This window comes from Apaloderma vittatum, unplaced genomic scaffold (genome assembly GCF_000703405.1).
Source record: "Apaloderma vittatum isolate BGI_N311 unplaced genomic scaffold, ASM70340v1 scaffold13645, whole genome shotgun sequence".
Taxonomy (NCBI): Eukaryota; Metazoa; Chordata; class Aves; order Trogoniformes; family Trogonidae; genus Apaloderma; species Apaloderma vittatum.
Window position 1 is genome coordinate 24,411 of NW_009716577.1, and position 27,621 is coordinate 52,031.

The window sequence follows — 27,621 nt, forward strand, 5'->3', positions numbered from 1 at the left end:
CTATTTCTTATCTTTTCAGCTTCTTCGAATGCAATGACTCAGCAGCTACAGGATGAATTTGACAGTAGTGTGGAGAATGCAGAAGCTTGGATGAAGGCCATCCAAGAGAGGCTGAGGATCAATGACAACACCAAGGGACCTCGATCAGCCCTAGAAGCCAGGCTAAGAGAGACCGAGGTAAGGAAAGATTGATGTAGCAGTTCAGAGGTGGCTGTCACTGCTGCTGTTGTTACAGCAGTTATTGCTGTGAGCTCTGGAGCTTTCCATTAGGAAACTGTCAGCTGCTCCTGCTTGCTGGAATATTGATCCTGTGTGAATGGGATTACGTCAGTATTGTTTCTAATTTTTTCATCTGCAAAATGTTTACTGACAGTATAGAAAAAGAGGATGGCAATTTGATATCACAGGCTCTCAGGCTTTTCAGATTGATTTGGAAAACTAGCAGCAGGTTTGGAAGGTTAAAATGTTTACGCTCTCCTGTAAGCATGCTTAAACCTGAAACAATTGAGTTGCTGCTTGCAATTACCAGATAGCGATTTGCCGAAATCCAGCATATAGTATGAGAGAATCAGATCACGTTAATGTTCCATCTCCTCCAGGACTATGGCACTGACAGAGAAAGACTGCAGTGTCCTAGTAATGGGCTATTCTAGAGTAATCCCTTGTCCTTTTCCATAAACCCTGATGCTAAGAGGGTTTACAGCTCCCCTTTATAATCTGTCTAATGAAAAGGTAAATGCTTTTTGTTTGTTTTTTTCTAGTCCACTTTATCTCTTGTATAACTCTTCTCACAGAGATCCTGTTGCAGATTGTAATGATTTCATATTCATTAACTTGGTTTTCGTTAGATGTTATCCTCAGAGAATGAAACACTCTTGTTTGTCCCATCTCTACCATTCATCGTTAGAGGGAGTGGTGGTATTTCTATGATTAACATTTAAACTATTTTTATACTTGTATTACCTTGTAGTTTCAACTAGTCTGTTATTTAAATTAAGTGGCCCAGTTTTTCACATCATTATTGGTGTGTCTGCTCATATTTGGACCACCTCTCCTGAAGCTGAACAACTCCAAAAAAACATTTCAGGCTTACGTGGCAGATGAGGTAGTGCAACAATGTCTTCAGCCTTTTTCCTTAACTGTGGCTCACTGGAGGCTAGATTTTGTCTGTGGCATAATATAGAGACTGTTTATGGAGTGATAGATGATGGCTAAACTTGCATGTCACTCGTGAAAGTCTGAAGTAGTTCCTCTTGGTCTACAGATTTATTCCTGCCATTAAATTATTTTCACCCTTTCCTTTTCTCTGGGAAACTAGGAGCTGTACAGTCTCAAAACCATACAAGAAACACAAGAACTTGAGCAGGGAAAGGAGTAGTTTTGCAAAGGGGATGCATTCATGGCAAAGATAACAAGATCTAAGATTTAACGGTTTGTAGTTGTTTAATATGGCCTGAACTTGAAGCCTGTTGACTTCTGTGGGCTTTGGAGGAGGTCTGTAACATGCAAAAAAAAATGTTAGAAGAGTTTTTCAATTCAGACTTTGAAAATTCATCATTGTAAAGAATAAAAACTGTCTGTTCTCTCTTCTGTGTGTACCTTATCCACCTCCTGCTCCCTTGTCCTGCCTCCTTTCTGGGCCTGGCTTCCCCGTCCAGCTCACGTGTTCTTGTGATGTGCTTGCTGCTTCACCTGTTGGCTGATTTCAAATGCAGTGATCGTTTTCATTTCCTTTTTTGCATCTGGCTTGCCTTTTTTTTTTTTTTAATGCTTCCTTCCTGTGGTTTATTTTCCGTTAATTTGTTAATGAAAATGACAGCCAAAGATAGCAATCATTTAAAAAGCAGATTTGAAAAAGGAAAAATACCTGTAGAGCCACTGCTTCCTTTCCAGCTGTGTTTGCTTTTACTCACTGGAAAAACATTCAGGCTTAGAATGCAACTTTACTGTTAAATTTTTCCTGTTGAGTGATAGCTATGGCTTTTATTTTCTTTCTCTGCTCTACCCTTTGCCCTGCTTTCCTGGGTTCTTTTAATCTCAGTTTTCATAGTAGATAGTTTGTCCAAACACCCGTTTGTACGTCACACGCAGATGTGCTGTATACATGCCAAAAGAATAGTCTTTGCCAAGAATGTAAGGAAATCCAAACGCCTGTAATTTGGTTTCACCTTTGCAATAACTGACACGATTTTTTTGAACAAATTCCATAGTCCTCATCTTTCCACAAGTAGCTGCTGGTTTTGAACCTCTCGATGTTTTCATTATAAAAGTCGATTCCTTCACATGTGAAAGCCAGCAATTTGCCAGCAGTTTGGATGAACAGGAAGAAAAGCTAATAGTATCAGAAGTTTGGCTAAAGTGCTGTTGAAAGCTGACATCCAAACTGGAACATACTTAATCTCTTATATTGTACAGAACTTGTGCTTATTTTCCATCCCTGGATAGAAGAGAGTCTACTTTAAAATTAGATGGCTTAACTTTCGGTTCCTGGCATTCCAGTTTGTGTAAAACACACATTTTCACCAGTTCATAACTTAGCAATTTAATGTCACAGCGAAATTTGGTAACAGGTAGAAAATTCCCCTAATTGATTTCTCTTGACTTGCTTTCTGAGCCAAGTTTTAATTGCAGTAGGAAGCCTTTTTAATATGTTTCATGATTTCTTATAGTAGAGATTAAAACTGAGACATTGCAGTGTATGCTGTGGAGATTGCCTGTACGCTTTCTGGCAGGTGGGGGAGAACAGCTGGCATGTGGCAACTTCAAAGGAAACACAGCCACAGATACTTGATAGAAGACTTCTGGTTTTTGTAGCTAACCTAAAACATTTTTCAACTGCTACATGATTTTCATTTAAATTCAGTCCTTTAGAATGCTTAGGAATAAACAAGTCTGAAGAAAAGTTCATATTTTCCATTCCGGAGAAGCTTCGCAGCAGGGACTTCATGATTCCTGGGTAAAATCAAAATTTACATTTCATCAATTATACTTGCTTTCTTTTCATACTTCCAGTCGTGTTTGTTTTCCTCATAGAAAATACGTGCACTGGAACCAGAAGGCAGCTTGAAAATGGACATGGTTCTTGTGAAGGCTGATGCTGCTCTTCGCAGCATCAGTGAGGATAAGAAGCATGAGGTACTGTCTAAACTGAAAGACATTAAGGCCTTGTGGGAAGAGACAGCCATATACATTACTCACTGTCACAGGTAAGACAAACGTACTCTTTGCACAAAACTGCTTTTTGGTGTGTTGAGGCATTTGTTTCATCCAGTGCTTTCCTGAAGTGCTTGCTGCCTCTCTCTGCTGCCTGGGTTGCAAATAGCAATCACTGCTAATCCCAGTCCCATGAGTATGTCGGGGACTGAGTTGGGAGAAGGGGTCAGTGGGACCTCAGTGCTCTCTGTCTTTACAGCCCAGCCCACTTCATGGTCTGGAATGATGAATTTGGCCAGGCACAGACACCTTATACAGAGTATTTCCCCCCAGAGCAGGAAGCACATGGGAAGTGAATCTGTACCCTCTGAAGTCAGAGCAGCTTAAAATTGCCAAGAACCTTGTCCTTTGCTTTGAAGGCCTCTTGAGCTTGCCAGTCTCCGCTGCTCCCATTGTAATTTCATCTAACTCATCTCTCTTGCTCTCCCCAACAGCCGTATTGAGTGGGTCTGGCTGCACTGGAGTGAGTACCTGAAAGCCCAAGATGAGTTTTATGCATGGATTCACAACATGAGGGTGACCTTGGAGCCTGACATCGAGTTGCAGCTTGGCTTAAAGGAGAAGCAGTGGCAGCTGAGCCATGCTCAGGTTCTGCTTAACGATGTCTTAAATCAGTCAGTCCTGCTGGAAAGGCTGCTAGAGGAAGCTGCTTCCTTGTTCATCAGGATAGGTGACCCCAGCGTTGATGAGGATGTTCAGAAGAAAATGAGGGTGGAATATGAAGGAATCAAGCAAGAAGCTCAGGTACACCTATAAGGAGTGGGAGGTGTTCAGATTTTGCCAATATACGGTATTGTTTGCTATCTGCTTCCTGAGTGATGGGGCTTACCTAGTAGGACTTCAAAAGAAACTGAGGATTCCTTTCAGCCAGTGGACTGTTTGCAATGTTGGTGCGTCCTGAGATAAGCTGTTAATTAGGATGCTCTTACACTGTGCTTTATAGAATGTTATTGTGAAGTAATTGCAAGCTGTTTGCTGTGACCTAATGAATAACGATTTAGGTCATCTCTGTATAAAGTTTGAATTGTTCCTCATTTTTCAGCATGTTAGTGATGCTTGTATAACTAGATGCAGAGCACCCGTTCCCAGAGCCAGAGGGTATTACATGGGCCCGCCCTTGTTGAAGGAAGTAACATTAGTCCAGATCCAGACCGGCTCTCTGTCTGCAGAGGTAGGAAACACAGAGATGGGAATCAGCTGTGGCCCAACACTGAGCAAAACTAGCCAGTTTTAGTGTCTGAAAGATTTTTATTACACACAGATACTAATTCTTGCGTGATGCTAATCTTCCAGCTTGAACAGTTGTTAGATGGGCTGGTGTAAGACATGCTAGTTCATCTTTCCTCTGCCAGTGATTTCCTTTGACCCTATTCATGAGTAAAGATTTCAGATAAGGCTCATATTTTTCAGTTCCAAAACTCATGTAAAGACAGGATTGGACCATGTGTCATAGCTGAGGGGCAGACATCTGCAGGTAAGCAGAAGAATTCAATTTCTTACTAGCCTGTATCAGTAGAAATACTCAAAGGGATATTTGAAATATATATAGACACATCTATCCCAAGCATATAGAGATTAAAATCTAATCATTATCTTACAGTGGCTTCCAGGAGTTCCACAGCCTGGAATTACCTGGTGCAAATGGAAGTAATTTTTATTACATTTGTTCTGCTGTCTGACTCTGTCATAATGTTGCCTTCTGTTTGTTTCAACACCTACACCACACTCCAGAACTGGAGCGTGACAGTAATGTATGCTCTCCCTCCCTGGGTGCTGTCGTACAAAGTTAACTTGGATCACACTGGAAGAACAACAACATTGGGATCCTCATGCCATTGCTCTGCCTGCTTTACAGATACATCTGTTTAAAAACAGAGTGTATTTGTAAATTTTGTAACCGCAGCTACCACAGGGAGACTGTAAAGCCACCCAACAGACTTGAGCCTCAGCATTGATCAATTATTTTTAAAGTCAGATCTCTTCATTGCAAGGCAATTGAATTTACAAATGAGAAGGTTCCTGCGAATTCAGGTGTTGTCTATCTAGATTGACATGTAAAATTCTCATTCAGTCCCTTTTAACTGAGATTTGTCTTTGTTTTTGAAGCCGGAGATAGTCATTAGCTATTTTAATAAGACAGTTCTTTCAAACAAGTCATTTGAATACTCAAAGCCAGAATGTGACCTCTCTGAGTCTGATTTTACATAGTGTAATACCTCTAACTGACTTGGACACATGCTGGTGTAAATGAGATCAGGAAGTGGCTCGTAGTACTTAGACAAAACATGTCTTTATGTCTTCAACCAACTGAGATGCTAGAAAAAGCTTTTCTTTGGCATTGGCTACAAATACCACATTCCGTAGAAGGATGAAGTGAGAGAATCCAGCTAAGAAATCCCTCTTTCAGGAGGCACAGAACAAAGAAGGGCATTAGGAAGCCTTGGATTTTGCAGCTTAAGTCAACACAGAGTTCATTAGCTAATGCCAGGGTTACAGGCACCTTGGGAATTGTGTTGAAAAGTGTAATGCTAGTTACAGAAATCCTGCCACCTCTTCCACCAGGGGGAAGTAATGAATGAAAGAGATGCAGGAGTTGTAAGAGGAGTGCTCTGGCCGCCAGGCTAAATATGGCTTACAGATGCCAGCTGAATGCCTAAGCTGCCTCCCAGAGAAGGCTTGCTGGTGTTTGTAGATTACACTTATGTTTGAAGAGCATTTTTAGATCCTGTGCAGTTGTCCAGCTCTATCAGAAGCTCTTGCACAGTGTTTCTTAAACGGTTTGCCTGTGACATTCCTTCTCTGGTATGAGCAAATGGTGGATTTTTTTTTTCTGTTTTAATGCTAACATGTGTTCTTATCATTCCCAAATTTTAAAAGCACATCATTTTCTTTTAATTGCACTAACGAGTATTTTTAGATGTGGCAGCCATTTCCTATGTGCTTTCCTTTGCCTAGTAAAATAACAATATGCAGAGGTTGTGGTTTTATAGCATAAATGATGGCTGAAGATGGTAAGAAAAGTTACAATATAGAGTGTGTTGATATTTAGTCAAATACATCAAATAGGTCTAAGCACATCAAATGAATTTCAATCCATGTTGTCTCTGTTAACTGAAACCAAAAGCTGAGACTAAAAGCACCAGGAAGGGGTACAGGAGCTTTCTGTGCTCTACTTGAGATGCCACAGAGGGATTTAAACAGGAACTTCCTTTGTGTGCTCTGGATTGCTTTCCAGAGGAGGCTCATTTGCCTTTGCTGACTGTAAGGAAAGCCTGGAGGAGGGCATTTCCTATCCCTCTGTCCACCCTCCCTGAATACCCAGGGCTGGGCGTGTCCTGCCCAGACACATCTCTTCCTCTGAAGCCCATGGCAAACTCATTCTTTTCATGCCAGTGCTCTTACTCTTCCTAGGGCCACATCCTTGCTTAATGTCTCCTCACCTTAACCAAGTGCATGTGGAGATCGAGTTTAAACCCTGTCCTTCTCCCCAAACAACTAACCTGAGAGACAAGTGATACCATGTTTTCTGGAGTTAGAAAGTTCCCCTGCCTAACCTCTTAGAGGGCTCAGCCAACTCTTCGTAAGCCTTTTGGTTGACAGCTAGCACAGTCTGCCCGCATCCAAGGCATCTCTTCCTCAGCCTGACAGACCAGGAGAGTATCCAAACTGTGCACTCCTTTGTTTTGGCTGAATAGCCTGGCCAGGGGTGGGTCATTTTGACTTCCTTTTTAACCCTCTATATATTTGCTTGAGACTTTTCAGTTTAATAATAGCTCCACTTTGTTACTCTTACTTGCTCCCTTTGGACCTTCTGTCAGTGCAACAAATTAGCCTGTTTCCCTGGATTTAATAAGCCTGGTCTGACTTGTTTCGCTTCGATGTTTGGCCTGTTTACATCACTATAAGACTGCATTCTTCAAGTCCCTAATTTGAGGTAAAGGTGAGAATCATTTAACCTGTATGCGTCTCTGCACATTTGAGAATCAAGGCAAGGGGATTTAACAAACCAGTGAGGTGTTCTGCTGGATACATCTTGGCCACAGAAGACTGCAGTCATGATTCTGCTTTTTTGACTCATCCAAACCCATGTTTGCACAGGTGGTGCTGCTAAAGTTCCTGCCCTAATAAGTGGGCAGCATTTTGTCCTCCATGGGGGAAGCTGTTGTTCTTTAGCTCTCTCTCTTTTGTCCCAAAGCAAGTCAGCTAACTTCAGGGGAGCCACTCTTGATTTGCACAAGTCTGCAGAGAGTGCAGTGGCAGTGCAGAAAACAGGCTGGTGTGGTGCCACCTGGAGAGTGGCGGCTTTGTGCTGCACCATGGGTATAACCTGTTCCAAAAGTGAAGAGTCCCAGAGGGACCAGCACCCCACAGCACGCAGGAGATCTCGTGGTGACTGATGCTTATGCCACCCTTCTGCTGGCCTGGCCTTTCTTTCAGCAAGGCCTAAACTTGAGTTGACAAACACAGATCGTTTGAGTAAATATGACTCTGCCTTGTGGTGAGAGGTGCCAGACTGGATCAGCGGGGAGCAAGTCATGATGTGCCGGCCCCTGCAGGTTCAGGGACTGTTGAGTATAGGGTACACACACACTAACTCAGAAAATGAAGCCTACTTCCAGGGTCTGCGATACCACCACAGGATGATTTGTGATCGGCTAACTGAATAAGTATAAAAGTTCCTGGGCTACATAACTGAAGGTGACGGTCACTTTCTGTACAGCCTGCTTCAATAATGAACACTTTAAAACAATTTGCATGATCCTAGCACAGTCTCTCTTATCTTATTTTTAGGGAGGCAAAGCCAATCTGTTGTGTGGTCATCTTCATCTTTAACCAGCATGGGGAGTGTAACTGTCTCCCAAAGTAAAAACCAGAAACAGACTTGTGCTTCTTCTATTTTTCTAATGAGAGAATAGGAAGTTTTGGAAAAGAGAGGCTAGAAATTAGCCTGAGAGGACCTTCCAGTTTTTCTCCTCAGAGACTAGCCATTGAGAGCCTGCAGCATGACCCAGATAGGGACAAGCCTTTATGTACTTCTGTGTTCTGCTTCTTGAGGTGATCTGTGAATTCCTATGGAGGCCAAGTGTCATCGGACCTCATGGAAAGGGACTCTTGTTTATAAATTCTGGGTTAGAGTGTAAAGAAAAAAGAGCCAGATAAGCATTGTCCTCATGACTTCTGATGTTTCTTGTTACAGAGCAGAGTGAAACTGCTTGAAAAGATAACCAAGGAACATGAGCAGTACAGCACTAACGTCAACGAGTTTCAATCGTGGCTGGACGGTGTGACAGAAAGATTAAGCTGCTGCATTGGAGAAGCAACAAAGTCTTCAACAGAGGAAAAGTTAAAGGCGCTGAAGGTCCTTAAATGATATAATTCTAACAAGGAGCTAGGATTGTGTGTTCTTCATGCCTGTATATGTTTCTCAAACCACACAAGGGTGTACTTGAGAAAAGAATTACGCAAACAAAATGAGGTGGTGCTTCTAATATGGGTCAGAGGAGAAGAGTTGTATCAGGTCCTAAAGCTTAGTACATATGGTTCTCCCAACTCTAGCATGAGTCACAGGCTGGTCTGTTTTGTTTTTCTTAAATCCTGAGCTCCTATGGTTATGTGATTCTTTGAGAATCTTGTCTCATAAACTCAGTGAAATGAATGATATTTGGTAAACATGATCCAAATAAAGCCTGAAGACTCACAGATTTTGAGAGTTTAGAGCTGATGAGAGAAACATCAGTTTTGAGAATAGTATCCAATATTTTGATGCCACTGCTTAAACTGTTTAGATTTAATTCTCTCAGAAATCTGACTATTAGTATTTCTTAGTGCCTGCAGCTCCTGTTTTCTTTGTTAGGAACCTCAGGTGACAAGCATTTCTGAAAATCAAGCCAATATTTTCAGAATCACGGCAGTTAGTATTACCCAGAAGGCAGTCAAATGACCAACCCTGGCTTCTGGTCACTTGAAGAAAGACATACTTTGAAATAAGAAGTGAATAACAAAATACGTACAATCAGAAGAGGTGGTCTTTTTTTTTCCTACCATTTTCAGCTTTTTCCCATTCCTGCAGCTAATCTTTATTTAACTTCTTTCTGCAGGGAATTGCCAAAAACATTAGGAGTGGTGGAAAGAAATGGAAGCACCTAGAAAATCAGTGTACAGAGGTGATTCAGAATACCTCCCCTCTTGGAGCCGAGAGAATGAAGGACGAACTTGAAGAGCTAAGAAAAGCTTTGGAGAAGTTGAAACTGCTGAGTAGTGAGGAGGAGGAGAGATTGCTCAAGATCCAACAGTCAGAAAGGGCCTATGAGTCCCAAGCCAGACAATTAGAAGCAGATGTCCAGGAGTTGAGAAAAGATCTACAGAGACTAGAAAATGACCTGGACCCTGGGGAAGGGGAAAAGACTGAAGATGAGTTTGTAACTCTGTGGAGAAAATGCAATGTAAGTTGTGACCCTTTGTATGTGTAAAACCAACAGGATCAAGTGTAGTCATAGACTGAACAGTCGAAGTCATAGACTGAGCATTCATAGTCATATCCAACAGGTGCCTGCCCTGTTGGTGAAAGGTGATAAGGAAGGAGTATGAGTGTGTATGAAACAAACTGAGGAAAATGTGAATAGCAACAACGGAATCAACTGTTCTAACCTTTGTATCACTCTGTGCAGAGGGAGCGGGGTTGGAGGATATGTTGGAGTTCAAGTCCTGAGTCCAAAGGGATCATATGCAACAAATACAATACAGTACAAACAGCACAGTTTACTTTAAAAGAAGCAGGAAGATAATGCCTCACTGTGTATACAAATACATACACACATACACACACACACACACACACACAAAATATGCATTTGTGGGATATTTGGAAAGACCATTTCTGTATTATATCATTTAATCTGTGTAAAGTGTATACCTATATTCCTTTACTGGCAGTCATCTTCATTCCTAAGAAGTTTCAAGTTTGTAGCAATACAGTATTTACACTAAAATCAATCTGTTGCAAAACTGGGTGCAAAATGTTTGTCACACATAAAGTAGATATGAATCTTTACCACTTATTTCCTCGAGGGCTGGTTTTGCATTTGTTATCTCTTCTAAAAATGCCTTTCCTTGCTATCTGTATGTCTGGAACTCAGCAAGACCAGCGGGGAAAAGTATATGCAAAAAGGATCCTCAAAACACAGACTGGTTTAATCCAGCTACATTTGCATATTTTTTTGTTTCCCTGCGTCACCCTAGAATTAACATTCTGTGTATGTAAGTCTTTGAGAAAGATCTGTTTATGCAAGCAGGCGCAGTTCAGACTGTTCCAAAAATGCATCTCATGTTATATACTGCAATCAGTGAACTGAAACCAGGCCTGTTTGTGATTCACTGTTCAGAACAAACAGCGAACCCTGAAGACCAGATGCAGAGGCTAGGCAGCGTGAGGAGAGGAGGAGAGCGAGCCTGCAGAAGCAAAACTGTTTGCGAGAATGTTTCCTGCTTCAGCAAAGTCCATATTCCTTACAGCCAGGAAAAAAGGCAGCAGAAAGGGCTCTCATGAATACCATGAGAGACAGCCTTATGTCTTCATTTCATGTGCCAGACACTACATAAGGAGGGATCTGTTCATTATTTTTCTGATTAAGGCAACAAGAGGAGCTCTGGCTGCAGAAGAGTCCAAGGTTGAGAGGCTGAAGACTCAACTTAAGGAACTGCTACGGTTTTCCCAGGATGTGCAGCCACATGCTGAGAGTGTTGTCTCTGCAATACAGCAGTATCAAAGGTAATGGGAAATCTCATTATGCTGGGGGGGAGGGGGAAGGGAATCTTCTCCCAGACACTGAAGGGACTGACAGGAGCCTAAGAAAAAAGTGATAGGCCATCCAGTTGTAGGTGACAGGTAGAAAAGAAAAGCTTTTGCTAATTACATCCGCCTCTGCATTCAGTAAACCTGTAATTTTAGCTGTTTGCTGGGAGCTGTAGGCTTCTGGCCATTTTCAAGCAATGATCTTGCATCATTAATGTTGTGTTTGGTTTGAAGAAAATTAGATTGTTGGCGGCTAATTTGATCTTCTTAGAATTTTATAATAATAATTTATGTATTTTTCTTGCCTTTCATGACAGCAACTAGAAAATCAGGGCAGGAGCTGTAGTAGTAAACGGTTTGGAAGAATTATGGCCCTCCCTTGTTGAGTTTGTTGTGGTGACTCATCAGCCTTAGCAATTACTTGGCAGAGTTTATTCCCCTTCTCCTGGCAGCATATATGCATGATTCCTGTTTTCAACTTGCCTTGGGTTGGAAACTATGAAAGTTAAGCCTCTCCCCAGACTTCAGTGTTTCCGTTTCCAGGCTGCCTGGAATCAGGAAGTACAGAAGCTGCAGCAAATTTTGCAAACTAGAAGAAAAGGTCTTTTTTTTTTTAAGGAAAAAGAAAGGTCAGTTTCTTTACTGTATCCAAGCTTATTTTCCTCTGTCCAGTGCACGGTATGCTGTCATGCTGGAAGGGTTATAGGTCATTATGGGAAAGGATTTCAGGTTAAAAACTAACAAGTAAACGATGTCGAAAAAGAAGCAGAGGAGGCAGGGGACTTGCCTCTGAGTAGAAAATGGCAGCTGCTCTTTTGCCAGCTTCTCTCCAGAGCTTCTTTGCTAAGTCTGACAGCTTCGTGCTGAGCCCGGCACGGGCAGCAGAGCAAATGGCAAAGGACATGTAATGTCAGAACTTTCTATTTGCGGCGCTTTGGGCCTCTGCGCACTTGCCTTTGTTTAGCTCCGTAACGGCCCAGTGACACAGGTAAGATCGTTTCAGTTTTCATAGAAAGTATTAATCTTCACTGGCATTGCTCTTGCCTGCCTGTCGTGTGAATTTGCAGGGTGCTGTTCCAATATGAACATACAGTTTGGGCTGCATTCTGCCGTATCAGATAGGATTCTGAAAACTAGGAGGTCAGGAAAGCTGAGAAAAACAGGAGGGAGCTGCATGGGGTGTCACTGCTAGGCCTTGTTACTCAGCTGTATTTTGGATAAGCCTTTATAGGAGAAGTCTGAATATTTAATAATATGTGCTGATTTTATTTTTACTTCAATATATATATGCAAATACATATATAGATGTGCGTATACATATTTACAAATGCAAAGCTTTTATCAGAATGACATATAAATGTAAATACAAGTGGTTCTACAGAATTCTAAAAATTTATATCTGGAAAAAAATTGTATTTTCCTCTTTTGCAAGTAACATAAGATGATCAAAGATTTCCTAATCTAATTTTTAAAGGAACAAAGCCTTGGTAATATGTAAAACAATACAGACAACAGCAGTTAAATTTTAGACGCTCTTGGCTTGTTCCTCCCATCAGTGGGTAAGACTGTTCTGATAATATGATTTGTTAAATTGTGCTGGTGATAGCAGCCAAGAAAGATCATATACAAGGGGAGGCTGTTGGCTGCTAGAAAGGCAAAGTAATTCCTGGTAGACAGTTGCACAAGAGACAAATGTGTCTTAAAGGCATCTAAATAAAGTTTTGTTGGCTATCGCTGACTGACAGAGCAGCTGTCAGTACGCAACACCAGGCTCAGACAGTAAAAAAGACTGAGGCTTTTGTGTTGGATACAGTTTACACATGAGTGTTGTGTTAATTCATGCCTTGATGAATAGGATGTTTGGGCTCGGATTTTTTCATAATCCTTCTCTCAGCTGTCACTTTATCCTTGCAGTGTTAGAGGCAAGACATCTAAAATGAGCAATGACACAGAAACGCAACTGAGAAGATTTTTCCAAAATCCCCTGCAAGATTTTCGACACTGGAAGCTATCGGTCCAGATGCTCCTGGAGACTCCAGAGCCAGCGCTGTCTCACATTGAGGTAGCAAACCTGTTCCTAAGCTCAGAAAATGATACTTGGTTTGTGTTTGCTGAAGCAGTGCCAGCAGCTGCCTGCATGCAGCTGCTGGAGAGCAACAGCTGGAAGGGCATTTCCAGTATGTCAGGAAACCCCTCAGTGTGGAGGTCAATACTTAGCTCTAGCAGAATGTCTTCCCTTCTGCCCTCCATTTGGTTGACTGGAGTTGTCAACTAAAGAGGCTGAATTAAAGTGCTAGATATCTTTAATGATGGTAATATCGTTTAGCATTAGCCCAGGTCTCCCTGGATGGGAGATCTCTCTCCTGTGGACTCTGTTAAGAAGTGTGTAGTGATAAAGCTGTGGGATTATAATGCATGATTTCTGCATGTGCCCACCAGGGTGTGTTTGTTACTTTGTCATCCCTGTGATCTCCAGAATAAATGTGTCTGTGAACAGGGATGGGGTTTATCCTCGGGATGAGCATTCAAGCTGTGCTTTCTGTTGGTTGTTTAGGCCTCTCCTCTGCACAGACAACTCTTTCCATAGTACAGCTTTCCTCTATTTCTGTTCACAAAATGGATGCAGCCCTGGTGCTTCTAACATTATCAGGAAGACTTTTCCTTTAACTGGGCACTGTCCAGGTACCTTCTGTTACCCCTTGTCAGCCCAGCATGCTGTTTTTACCTGACTTTGTCATACTGCTTTGGTTGTGTGACTTGTGTGAGATTAATATGGTTATATGATTTTTACTTTTGTAGTATGATTTTACTGGAATAATTTTTCTCTTTTAGGCTGCTCTAGCTGAAAGCTCCCAGTTCAAAGAGAAGTTGATGACACTACAGCTGAAGAAAGATTTGCTAAACAATGTCCTCGGTGAGGAAAAATCAAAGTCTTTCCTGCAAGAAGTAGCCGAAGCTTCAAAGGACAGAGAAATTCTACACAAAAGTCTGCTGCAAAGCAAGAGCAAACTCCAGGTGAGCTTCAAAACCCATATACAGTCCTCGTCTGTGACAAACACAGTGATTGGTCTCGTACTAAGACAGTTTTATAGATGTAGATTTAGTACTAACCAGCTGTGCCCAATCCCTTTTACTAGGCTGATCAGATATTCAAATAAATCTGTGGTCTGTTGCATAGTGTAGCTTCCTGTTAGTTCTGCGTATGAAAAGGACATTGACAAAAGATGATGCCAAGGGATATATGTTGAATCTGGATCATAGAATCATAGAATGGCCCAAGCTGGAAGGGACCTTAGAGATCTTTCAATCCAACCTCCCTGTCATGGGCAGGGACGCCTCTCAACTAGATCAGGCAACACATGGGTACCAAATGGGGATCGAACCCGCGACCTTGGTGTTAGCAGCACCACCCTCTAACTGACTGAGATAACCAGCCCCCTAATCTTTTGCTTCTTTCTCCATCTAGAATTTGATATCACAACATAAGGACTTTGATGCTGGTTTCACATCCTTGCAGAAGAAATTATCTGCCATCAAAGCCAAATTAGATCTAGAGAAGGAACCACAGCCTGACCTGTTGGGTAAAAAGACACAGCTCCAGAGATTCCAGGTATGTTATGGTAATGTCTGACCATGATGTCCTCAGTTAATTGTGATCCTGTTTGTTCGTGGTTGATTAGCATTAGGAATTCAGTACCTTGTCCCCTCAATTGATTGTGTGTTAGATAATTTCATTTGGTCCAGTTTATCGTGTGGAGTAGATGAAGATGAAGCAGTGTAGCTGAAGAACTGGCAAACTGGGCTTGAGGAAGGAACAAGCAGTGGAAAGCTATTGATGCCACATCTTCTTGAACTATTTTTATTACTAAAGAGAATGTATCCTGAAACTTTTCACGAGGCCTGAAACTGCACAAGATAAGCTGAGGCAATCTAACTCCTTCCAAAAGCAGGGAGTTCCCGTTGTCCCACCTCCTTCTGCATCCTCCTGTTTCCTGCTCTTTACTTTGTCACAGCTTTGATATGTACTGGATTTAGTCTATGGGCTAATTTACCTGGCCAAGATAAGAAAAAACAGTCAACAGAAAAAGATGATTTTCTGCTTGGTTAGTGTTTTGAACTGGTTCAGCAAAGGGGCTAACATGTAATAGAATCTGCTCAAAGCACGCAGTGAGACTGCATAGCTCGAAGAGGGGAGAGAAGCGCAGGAGGGGAAGAGAGAGTGGATGTGGCTCTTGCTTTTTTTGCCATGGTAGGTTACAGTGACTGAGCTGTATGCTGCCGCTTCACACTTGGTGACCACAGCGGGGTAATCTTCATAGTTCTTTGCAGTACTTAGCTAATTATTCTGTCTCCTCTGGCAGCTTCTCAGCAGCTTGTTGTCTTTGTTATCAACCAGTAACATGTAAGAATGCCATTTCTTTCAGAAACATTTACTTCTAGACATCAAAAGATGCATGCATTTTCTTAGTGGCAATGACTGTTCCTTTTTTTTCCCACTTCATGTTATGAAATAAAACTGCTGGTTTGTGGAGGTCCATGCTACATCTAGCACATTACCCATATGCAATCTGTCTTTTCCTTCTGCAGATGATCCAAGATGACTTGGCAGAGCTTGCGATTCAAATGGAGGAGGTAGAGAAGCTTATTCAGTCAAATACCACACACAGGCATGAAATGAGCCAACTTTCATCTGACTCCCAGGCCCTGAAGAGATCATTGGAGGTGACAAGAATTTGTAATTGCCTGATGAGTTGTCAGTTGCCAATATTTAAAAATATTAAAAAAAAACTTTTGGTGTATGCTTTAAGTGACAGATATTTTCATTTCAGGGGAAGAATGCACTGAATTCTTATGACTTCGATAACTCTTCCAGGATTCTCTGATTATCTGTAATGGGATTTCCCTTTTGGATAGGATACCATCCATACAGATCTTGTATCTATATAAATTATTTCTGGACAGGGCCTGAAATTTCTGACCAAAAGATTTCATAGTTATAATATCATGGAGGTGCTTGAACTTGTTCATAGATTCGTGGATAGTGTTTGTGTATGAAGCTGTTTGGTTTTTTTTATAGCTTTGTGACATAGAAGTTAATGAGAGAAAAGTGTTGCAAATGCATAATTACTTGTTTTGACCGGAGGCATTTTATAGCTTGTAAACATAGCTATAAAAATACCTTCCAAAGCAGTCTTAGAAGAAGAGCTTATAAAATTACCTTGGTTATACAGATCACCATAAAAAATACATGTGATAAAGTGTATGCACTGTGCAATTCTGTTTTCAATCTCAGTAATCCCATTTATCACTGAACTATACTTTTGCAAAAAATGTTTGTGCAGTCATTTCTGCCTCGGATAGTGTAAGATGTATTTAATACTGATGCGGGTATAAAAAAACCCCTCACATTCATTATTGCTTCAGTTGAAAAGGGAGCGATTCTGATTCTAGTGCTTAGTGCCCCCCCATGTGGTTGAGTTCAGACTTGCAGGAGCTTGTCGATCTTTTCTGTGCCATTGATGCTAAAGGATGGGTTTTGCGTCACATTGGCTGCTGAGGTTTTTTCCCTTTTGCCCATGAAGTTCTGTGCCAGTAGTCACAGTGTTAAATCCAGTAATGAAACTGCTTTTTGTCTGTCTTTAAGTTCCTGTGACATATTTTTATCATTTGTAGATGATGATACAGGAGAGTGAAGAGCATGTTCAGAAGCATTGGGCATATAATGACAAACTCTCTGACCTACAGCAGTGGATCACAGTAACCAGGGAGAAGATTGATTCCTTCCAGGACGCTGATGGAGAGCAGAACACCGAGGGCAAGGTGGCAGACCTCGAGGTGAGAAAAGCGTCTTACTGTAAGATGTTAATTGTTCACTCTGCAGCATTCAGACATTAAGGGTGAGGTGTTTCTAGCAAGGGTTTCCTGATTGGAAAGAGTAATGGTGGTTTTTCCTTCTGTAGTAACTGTTGGTTGCTGCTGCCTCCCTGCTTTGCCCTGTGCTGTGGGATGTGGAGCTAGGTAAAAGACAAGAACAGTGAGAAATGGCTAAGAACTGTTTAGGTGAATAAAGTATTATCAAATAAGTGATTTTGAAAAGAGCTCTTCCTGCCAGGGTCATCTCTGTGAACAACATCTTCCTTTGTCTGTGTGTACTCATTGATGCATTGACTCTTATTACCCTGTTAGCTAACCTTATACTGTGTTGAACTGACCAGTTCCACAGCTGCTTGCTTTTCCCTCTGTAGCAGTATTTTGCATGCTAGACTCACTCTGGCAGGTTACTTCAGCTGGCAGTTTTTGCCTGCCTTTGGGAAATCAAGATATCTTGGGAGAAGGCTACAGAATGGGTACATTGGCAGCTTGTGCCCTTTAAGTTTTGCCATCGGCTCTTTGACCTATGTTGACTCTTTGCAAGAATCCACAGCGTATTTTTTTTCCCGCTAGGTATGTTCTAGCTAGTGCCAACAGAACCAGCATAGTCCTGGACTGAACATGGCCTTCAGTCTGACATAGCCTCTGCTTTACCCAGGATACCTAGAAGTAACTGTAAGGGCTGTACATTTCAGAGATGGATAGCTGAGTTTCCAGATAAGGAGATCCAGTTACACCTTGTGGAAGCTCATGGCCAGCTGGTCATGGAGAATTCTTCCCCAGAGGAGACTGCCCATGTCCAGGCAGAGCTGGATCAGCTGAAGGAGTCATGGAGATCACTGAAGGAGATGGCAACTGGGTAAGTGTTCATGTCTTCCTCGTGTCCCTGCAAGAGAATGCTCTTTCCTGCTCTATGACCAGACACACTTGATGCTCTTATGCTCTGTGTTGTGAAAGTGAACAGCTGTATTCCAGTGCTAGGAACAAGATGAGATTTTATTTAATCATTTGTAAACTGGAAATCATTACTTTCAAGAAAACCATCTTAGAGACTCCAGGGACCAGAGCAGTCTATGAAGCTGCTTTTACCTCACAGTTGGGAGTCAGACGGTGTCTTCTTAGGACCTGTCTCAGCCTTGTACTGACAATCCATATCAGAGGAAACAGGACATAGACTGGATGACTTCTTCTGTTCTGCCTCACCTTTCTGTTCTCCTCACTGTCTGATCTAGAGATTCCTTCAGGGAGGCTATATCTGCACTGGAATTTGTGCCTTTTGCAAACTTGCAAGAGCATAAACACAGCTAAAATCCTCTCTTAGTTGTCAAATGTGGACTTAATTTATTTTGCCAGCATTGTGCAGTGTCAAACTGCTGCTCATATTTGCTAGCCTGTATTAAATTGTAATACTGTGCTACATATGTGAGTATATTCATACATAGTGCCAGAATAGACATAAAAGCGGAATGAATAAATTGAGGAAAGCTTGATTTTACTGCCTGCTGACACCAGACTGGAAGGTATATTGTCAAGGTAGTATATTTTTTGGTCTCTCACTCCCTCGAATAAAAGAAAAAAAACACTTGGAAACATTACACCTAGAGGACTGGTCCTCCTTTGAGACACTCCTGTCTTGATCTTATTTTGTTAAAAATATGTTGGAAATAACTTTAAGAATAACAGTGCTATTAATAATAATAGTATCATAATAATAGTGCTGTTTTAGCAGAGTGTGTACCCCATAGCCCAGATCAAAATGTGGATGTCTCGTCTTAGATGTTTCACTGCTCCGACATCTCTGGTTTTGTGTTTTCAAGTCTCCTCAAGAAGTGGCAGTTAAATAGACCAGTGGCTGGTAAGAAGAAAATAGCATTTGTGGACAGCAGATGGATGTTTGGACCTGCTTTCCATACTTTAGACGTAGATCCCAAGCATAAGCAGGTGAGAGGAGCATTCTGTATCTGTATCAGCTTCTTAAGAACAATTTTATTGGTTTCTTCTGATATTATGGGTTACATAATAGAGGTTAAGATCTTGCAGTCAAGCCTTCAGAGGAAGCATCTAACGTATCAGTAAGGGGTTTTTTGTTCCTATTATTCTGTAACCTAGGAGAGCATAGGAGAAGGGCAAAATATGAGCAGCCACTTGAAGCTTCTACAAAACTTTGAAGAGTGGTTACAAGGAGAAAATGCCAAACTGACTGAAATTCCTACAGTAACTTCGTCTTCTGCAAAGGAAATTAAGGAACGCCAGAGCAAACTGGAGGTTAGTTATCAGGGGATGAAGTTCAAGACAATGATTGCAACAAGTAAAAGTTTTTTCAGAATTCAAAACAAACAAAAGCCACACACACTCCCAACCAACAGAAAAACACAATAAAACCCCCCACAAAACTAACCAAATAAAACCTTCAAAGACTACACTCTTTGCTTTAGGAGACTAGAGTAGATGAAGTTCAGGGCTTGAGGACAATTATTTCACCCTTCCTACTAAGAAACATCTGCCAGAGCTAGAGTGGTAGAAGGGATGGAAGGAGCCTGGCATCTAGCTGTTGGACTGGGCATTTCCAGTTTGGTATGGCAAAAGTGTTCATTAGAAGAAGGTGATTAAAATCAGTGTCTGGTATTTAGCCTCACTCTTTCTGTGGAATATAGCCAGATGCAATGACAATGGGTGCTGTAAGAAACTAAACAAACAGAAATATCCCAGGCTCCAAGAGTCCTGCGCATGAGTGGACCCTTTACTATCATTTCAGGCCAAAAGAGCAAGAACAAAAATAAATGCACTGTTCCAGAGCGCTCAGTCTGATTTACTAGCACTGTTCTTTCAAATGCCAGTTTTAAAAAGTGAGGCTTTCTTGAATTCTGAATTGCTACTGACTTGGTCTTTGCCTGCAGGAGCTGCAGTCTCGTGTGCCTGATGGTCAGCGTCTCTTTGAGGACCTTCTTCATCTTCATCCTGTCATTGGAAGCTCTGAAGATCTGGAGGACCTGCGTTACCGATGGATGCTCTACAAATCTAAGCTGAAAGAGTCCATGAGTTCACTGGTAAGTGACAGACCTTCAGCTCACAGTTGCTGACTTCTGCTATTGCTCTTTTAGGTTGCTTCACATTGTAAGTCGTAATTCAGCAGTACACGTGTGGGTTTGCTTAATTAAAACCTCACTTAGTAAATTTCATCAAAGACAGAACAAACATAGCTATTTATTTATATATATAAGCACAAGCATTCTTGTATTAAAGTAAGTTTCGTGCTTTTGTGATCTTTTTTCCATTGTGAGCAATGCCTAGAATATTTGTTTAAAATATTGAAACAGCATGGCAATTAACTGTTATCGAAGATGCACATAGTTGGGGACTGTGAGATTTTTATGTGTGTGAATATTTTGGATATACACCTAGTTCGGGGCACATGGATTTCTACTTTTCTGCCCTTTCCCCACACAGCATTCTCCACTGAATTATTTTTTAACATTCCTGCAGGAAGAATGTATTTACTATTCATTAGTCAGGTCTCCTGCTGTGAGACGGGGTGATCAGAATAGCTGCTGACTGAACTGATTCAGGAAGTAACTGTGCACAGAAGGACCTAGGCCTTTTTGAAATTGTCTTTACAAGCTAAGGAATGAAATAAGAGGAAATATTTTAATGTGAGAACCAAATGAATGAAGAATATTGTGTTTTTATATATGACATGCTAAAGTTGGCAGAATTCATGCCCGGGTATAAAATATTCCAGGGTATGCTAAAGATATTCTCGTGTTTTTAGTGTAAACATACATAATAAAGATTTTTTTCTAGCTTAACTGCTTACATTATGTGTTCAACTTCAAGATACCTTAATCGGAGGATTAGATGTTACAGGGTATGCTTGTGGTACTTCCTGTGTGCAAGTGCTTTGAAAGGTACGGGAACTCAAACACCTAAAATCTGAGGCACCTGAAAACTTTCTGCTTTGGGAAAACTTGTCTTCGAATTCAAAGTTTACATAGAATACAAATCCTTTAAAGTGCATAGGAGGTAAGCATGACCTCTGTGAATAAAGAGAATTTTTAAGAATTGTTTGCTACTGATTGTAATGAGTTATGCTTTAACTTTGTGTAAGCGTACTTATAGTCAGTAGGTGTCAGTAAAGTCAAAGCTATTGCTGGGAGAACTGCTCATCTAATTCAAATGGTCAAGCTGAAAATACTTCAGCTTTCTTCCTTTTATGTGTTAAAAATCTCATGAAGTGACTGTCAGTTTGAAAGGATAAGTATTCACCCTATGAGGTGAATACTTTATAGGCTCCGCTCTCCACTGGGCTCTTAAGTTTATTTATTTGTTTGTTTGTTTATGTATTTATTTATTATTTTAAACAGAGTCCTGGATCTTTGGAAGAACCAGACAGATTGAGAAAGGTATGACAGTTTCCCATCCCTAAGCTAAACAAAGTTTGATCAGACATTTGGCAAATAATTGGTTTAAGTTAAACTTTTCTAAAGATTTTGCAAATAGTTTATTAAGAGCCTGTCCTAAAGAAGTTTATTTTCTCCAGATTTTGAAAGGGAAAATATCACGTAGTTTTTACACTTGAGCTATGCTTACTGTATGTCTGGAAGCTAAATATCCATTTCCTGGGAGAGTAGGGGAACTCAGTGTTTGTGCATCTGCATGCTATATGAACTTAATTCATTTTTCAAAAGAGACTGAGGAAGAGCCCAAATCTCTCTCTAAAGGATTTAGGGGCCAAGTGCTTAAAATAATTTTGAAAATGGGATTACTAATTCTTTAGACACTTCTGAAAAAAATTGCTTTGGATCATTCAGCCCGCCTTATTTCTAATGCAGAAGAATAAAGTCAAGAGATTTATCTAATGTTATTAGACTAATCTTTGTTGTAAGCAGCACAATTCCTCCTGTGAAGGATTTTATTTTGGAAGTGATGACATAAGAAACAGAAGCAGTACAGGAGACGATAAGGAGAAGCTTAAAGAAAACAAAATGCCTCCAGGTTCTTATTAAACCCAAGCAGCATTTCTGATCCTATTTTCATAAAGTCAGCAAGTTTTTCTGTTGACCTGAACCGAGTCTTTTCTCTCTGTCACAGTTTGCTTTGTTTATAGACAGGGTTACCTTGTACTTTATACTATCACGTCACTTCATGTTTGTTTTCAGAAGAAATTGAATAAGGCTTTGTTTGCCCAACAGAAAGTAGATTGGATGAATAACATGTTGCACGAACATAATCACATAATCGTCTTAAGCTAAATCAAACCCTTGATTTCTGCTGTCGAAATGTCTCTTTAGAATAGACTGATATTTAAAGGGTGCAGTGCAGTGTGCTTCTAGTATGGCCAGAAATCAAGACTTTCTTCATTCCAAGGAGATATTCCTCTCGTAGTCATATGTGGAGTAGCATCTCCAATATTCTTCCCCAGTGAAATGCTGACCAATTTACCGTAGTTTTCACCCATCCCCTGAACAGTTTTGGCTGTGGTTCAGACTTCCTTAAAACCCCCAAAGAGTTTCTGTTCTTGCCTGTCTGGCTCAGCATTTAATATTTGATACTGTTGGTCAGCCAGTAAGGTCACCAGAATTTTTCAAGCTGGAAAAACGATATGACATTTTAATACTTGGTGTAGAGGCAGACAAACATTTAGTAGTGCTGCTTTTCCCTAGAAGAGGCCTACAGGGATATCTCAGAAGGCTGACCAAGGAATTCTCTGCTTTTTGGTCAAGTTGTTTGTAGGAAAAAACATAAACAAAAGCTGCAGGCATAAGCACATCTCCACTGCACAATTAGATATCATATTGTAATTCATCTGTCCCAACTGCCTCAGGGTAGGTGGTATTTATTCCTCCTTAACTTCCCTGAAGGAGACTAAAGTCTTCAGTTAATTTTTCAAGGGTGCTGGAATAACATAATGGCAAGGAGCAAGCATTTGTCAATTAGGCCTACAGCAAGAGCACACAAAAAAGTATTCCATGAGTTTTTAATAGCTACTGAACAGAAACCAAAAGAAACAGCTCAGGGTGGGAAGGAACGAAGAATTGAAATACCTCATAAGCATGAAGGAAATGGCTCCCATTGCACCAACAAGTGATTTGCAGTTTCCCTTCAGCCAGTACAAATGTTGTGGTAACTCACACCTTGCTAACTTCAGCGTGATTTTGCTGTCTCCAGAGCATTCGTTCTGTATTTAAACAGTCTCAACGAGAATCCAAGTGCTGTAAGCAGAGGTGTCTTTTTTTTTTTTCAGGCTAAGGCTTTTATCAGGATGTCAGCCTGTGTTGCCCTAAGATTGTAGAGCACCAGTTAAAAGAATCAAAAAGTAACGTTGATCCCCTTTGGGTGCATCACTGTTCAGGCTGAGAGAAGACGAAAAGCAAACCAACTTCAGAATTAGTGGCTTTGCATTTTATTTTAAATTCAGGTTTAACACCCAAATTGTGTCTAGAAATGAAAGGTTAGGCAAAACATTTTGGTGTTTTGAGTATCCTTTCAAAACTGTGGTGAAGGAAACCATCTGCCCTGAGAGAATGGCTGATCTCAGGAGTTAATATCTGCAGAAGGTACACAAGGTTAGGGGCTGCATCACTGTACTTGAAACATCCAGCGAGTCTTCGTGCAATGGGATCAATTTATCTCTAATTTTTCAGCTCCCTCTTGCTTTTGGGTCACACAAAATCAGCAGGGGTGGCAGATTTTTAGCTATTTTTGCACTGATCTCTACTTTCTGCAACATGAGGTCCCTGGTGACTGCTTGTCTTTCCTGTTTGAGCTGTGAATATTTTGCAGCAGCAGCAGATCAACCTGGAAAAGGGGAAGACCCAGCTGCAGGCAGTCTCATTCCATTGCTTTATGGTGGGTGGTTTTTTCCATTTCGAGCGTGCATGGCCAAACTGCTTCGTGTATATTAATGTACATTTTTACTGATCATTCATCCTTCGCTCACGACGTGGCCCTAGGCACTGGTGCCCTTAGGAACAGTATAGGCTAATGATTGCGATGTGAGCAAATTCTTGTTGATTAACAAAAAACAGTTGCAGGAAATTGCACTGGCTGTGGTGAATTTTTAGCAGGTGCCAGTGACAGGGCAATGTAGATGGATATTTCTGCAGGGCACCTAGCACACCCAAGGACGTAATCAAGCAAATGCTCAATAATAACTATGATAAATGTTACTTTCAAAGATTGGCTCCCAGCTACCTGAAAATATTCCATTAGCATTCTTAGCATAAATAGGAAGTCAAAGGCTCATTATTTACACGTCTAGGTAGCACTGTTTGATTTATTTTCTTGAGTATGCAGAGTAATTATACTTCCTCACTAAACAAATGATTCTGACTTTATTGTTTGTACAAACAAAACAATTAGGATTCATTACATCAGTGGTCAGCTAATTGCTTCCTTTGAGATTCTGCTAAGAGTAATCTCCTATAACACACAGACAGAAGGAACATGTAATTTAATCTTATTTAGAGACACTATTGATCTGGAGTCAATCAAATTAATGCAGTCATTCAGGAAACTGTGCAAAGCAAGAGCTGCTACAGCTTGCCAAGAAGTAAACAGTAATGCACTCTGCTCTGCTCGAGTGCAGACAGGACAGAACTCTACATGGCAGAAAATCACATTACAGAAAGGCACAGCATCGTGGGTATATGCCTGTGTTAGTGGTGCCTCTCTGTTGAAGGAACGTGGCCCATTTGTTTTCCTGAAGTCCTGCTGTGTGTTAGCCACTTGAAATCTTCCGTGCAATTACATTTAGTAAAATGGAAAAGACTCATTAAATGGTATCTTTCCTCCAGTTTTCAATCTCTCTTTTATCAATATAGAGAATATATCTTTTACATCATTGCGCTTATAAGCTTGTGTCTACAAGCCTGTGTCTACCTGCTTGAGGAATTGGCCCGAATCAGCAGTGATATTTTCTCAGAAAGAAACTTAGGCAAAAAAATAAAAAGCTGATAAATTCTGGCTACTTCTTCCTAACAGACCCACTGTTAAGTTTGCTGTGCCAGACAGCATCATCCCATTCCTTCTCCAGCAGGTCCACAAGCTTTCCTACATGATGCTGCACCTGTGAGACTGCCCGTCTCCTCTTATTTCTATAGGTTTGATATTGTTTACCGATCTACATCACAGCTTTCCCAAATGCTAGAAAAGAGGGACACTTTGTTTGTCTTTAACTGGGTTTTGCCACTTGTGTGCCTTGCCGATGCTCTCCCTCTGCCTCAGTGCTGATGCAGGATGGAGAGGACATGTTGCTTCTCAGGGCACCCAGTTCTTATTTACCTCCTAACTGAAAGGTAAGAGAGAGATTTGTTGACCAGTACTGGAATGAAACCAATTTTTGGTATATACTTAAAAAATATTTTTAATACTGCTGTAAAAACCATAGTAGAAAAAATCTTGTAATCAATACTTCAAATTGAATCAATATTAGTTTTTTAAAACTAATCCATGACATTTTTGAATTATTTAAGTAAAAATGCAAATAATAGTGACTGCTGAAGTTTAAGAAAATTTAATCTAGACTTGAGAACAGCTAGAAACTTATGTTGTTGGCATGATAAACCAGCTTTTACTGTCAGTAGCTTCTTTTAGAGGTTCCAGAACGTCTTGTCTTTATTTCAGTTTTCATTCTTTCTATGCACCATTTAAGCAGTTACTTCAAACTGCAAAGCTGAGTGGAAGGTAGAAATTGGGAGAAATTATTGTACTTCTCTGCCTTCCTGAATAAATGTGGAACATTAAAGGCATCTACTAAATTTCAGATACACTGACTTAAAAGTCATCCTAAGCTACCAGCTGCAGCTAACACTCCTAAAAGTAATACAGCATTGCTCTTAAGTACAAAATACATTTATTAGGATAAACTGTATTGCTTATGAGTATATTTAAAACTATTGGAGTAGGCCTGTGTTTTTAATTGAGTTCAATTAAATTAAATGAGCAGCTCAGTCCCTCACAGTTGCTCACTCCCTCCCGCCGAGGGATGTGAGGGAGTAAAAGTGAAAAACTCATGGGCTGAGATAAAGGCAGTTTGGTAAGGAAAAGAAGGAGACAAAGAAAAACAAAACTGAGAAAAACAAGTGGTACAAAAAACCCTAGTGATTCACCACCATCAAACCCGTGCCCAACCTGTCCCCAAGCAATGGCAGCCCTAGTAAAACTCACAACCCTACCCCGTTAGGCTTTTACTACTGAGCATGACACACAGTAGGAAATATCCCTTGGGTCAGTTGTAGTCAGCTGTCCCGGCTGTGTCCCCTCCCAACTGCCTGCTCTTGGATATGAAAATGTGCTTCAGAATTACCTCACTGGAAGTTTGACCTTCCGTATTCTTATAACGTAGAACTAAGATACTCTGAGCGACCCATCCTGCTTTACTAATCTTCCACAGTGCTTCCTAACTTTCTTCACATATCAAACACTTTCCGGATAAAAAGAAAGTAGTTTCCACTATTTATGTGATGAAGATGGGATGAAACAAGGAACTTTGTTTTGCTTAGGCCTGGAGAATTATAGAAATCAGTGCTACTTTAACAGAGAAGTCTATAGCCCTTGTTCTGTGGCCTGCTTCTCCTGTAAAAGAATGTCACGTATATATATGCAGAAGCTAACCTTTATAAATCTGTTTGTGTCACAGTAGCTTATGGCACGGTAGTTAATTCTAAGTGACTTTACAGCAAAAATTCTGAAATATCTGCCATATGTGACTCTTGAAATCTCAGATACAAACTGCTGGCTTTTCCTTGTCCTCTGTTTCTTTTAAACAAGGCCTTCATCAAAGATTCTAACTTATCATCTAGCTGTGCTGAGGTACTCCAGAATCTCCCCTAAGAGAGTAGACAAAGCCTGTAGTTTGCCTGTACACTTACTTATTTACTTGCATACACTTACGCTCTTCAGAATTGAAAAGAACATTAAGGTTGCAACGTCAAGCAATCTGAAGATAGAACATAGAGCTAAAATTTCTTGTGTGACCTCAGTTAACCTTCCTTCAGCACGTTCATTCTGGTAAGCTCTTCATGAGATGGAGAATGATAAGCACACAACTCAAAGCGGTCACAGCCTTCCTCACTGCTGGTTGCCTAACTTGGGCAGTGTTTGCTTTTAGGAAAGTACAGTTCTGAACCCAGTGTCTCACCGTCCCTTTGCAGAGGCCACATAACCTCTGATGGACAGTATCCAGCTCTTAGTTCCTGCCGTGGGAATGAGCTTTGCCCAAGAGTGTGTTGGACACTTGGTTCTCTGATGACAGTAGTACCCAACTCTCCCTAATTATTTCCCTCTTGAAAAGACCAGCTGTGATTTGCAATATGTTGCTTATCTTAGAGAGAGATGGTCATGGCTCTGAATTGCAAACTGAACCCTTCTCCAAACTATCTCACATTGAGGTAAAAGTACAATTTGCTTTGGATTGAGAGAGCAGCCTGTGCTCCCCCTGGCACTGAGCTCCTTGTTGGCAATAGCCTGAATCTGTCAGTGGCAACTGAATTATACCCGCTGGATCTCAAGTACCAGAAACCCAGGGCCTCTCAGAGGCAGAATATCACTGATAATGCAACTGCTTTACAAAAAAAAAAAAGAGTGATGGTGTCTGATGATGGCTTGCTCCTATTCAGAATGAAGGGAATGTATGGTAAGCTGCTGTTGCAGCCTTTCTGGCCACTATTTATTCTCAGAGGAATGAAGTGGTAGAATTCATGCCTATGTACATAGGCAGTGCTTTCCAAGGCCCATCTATTCTTCCT

At 40.9% G+C, this 27,621-nt stretch overlaps 1 protein-coding gene across 1 annotated transcript; it reads left to right on the top strand.

Annotated features, from left to right (window-relative positions):
- Nucleotides 1-26: 26 nt before the first annotated feature.
- SYNE3 (spectrin repeat containing, nuclear envelope family member 3) lies at nt 27-27,621 on the top strand (the record flags this gene model as incomplete). The annotated part of the gene is given in 17 exon segments (XM_009869589.1): nt 27-177; nt 3,034-3,206; nt 3,648-3,957; nt 8,411-8,572; nt 9,312-9,656; nt 10,845-10,981; nt 12,920-13,067; nt 13,838-14,020; nt 14,472-14,615; nt 15,593-15,727; nt 16,679-16,840; nt 17,572-17,735; nt 18,694-18,817; nt 18,986-19,141; nt 19,774-19,923; nt 21,238-21,276; nt 27,555-27,621. Coding segments are annotated over 17 exon segments (2,743 nt in total), but the record flags the coding sequence as incomplete, so codon positions are not given.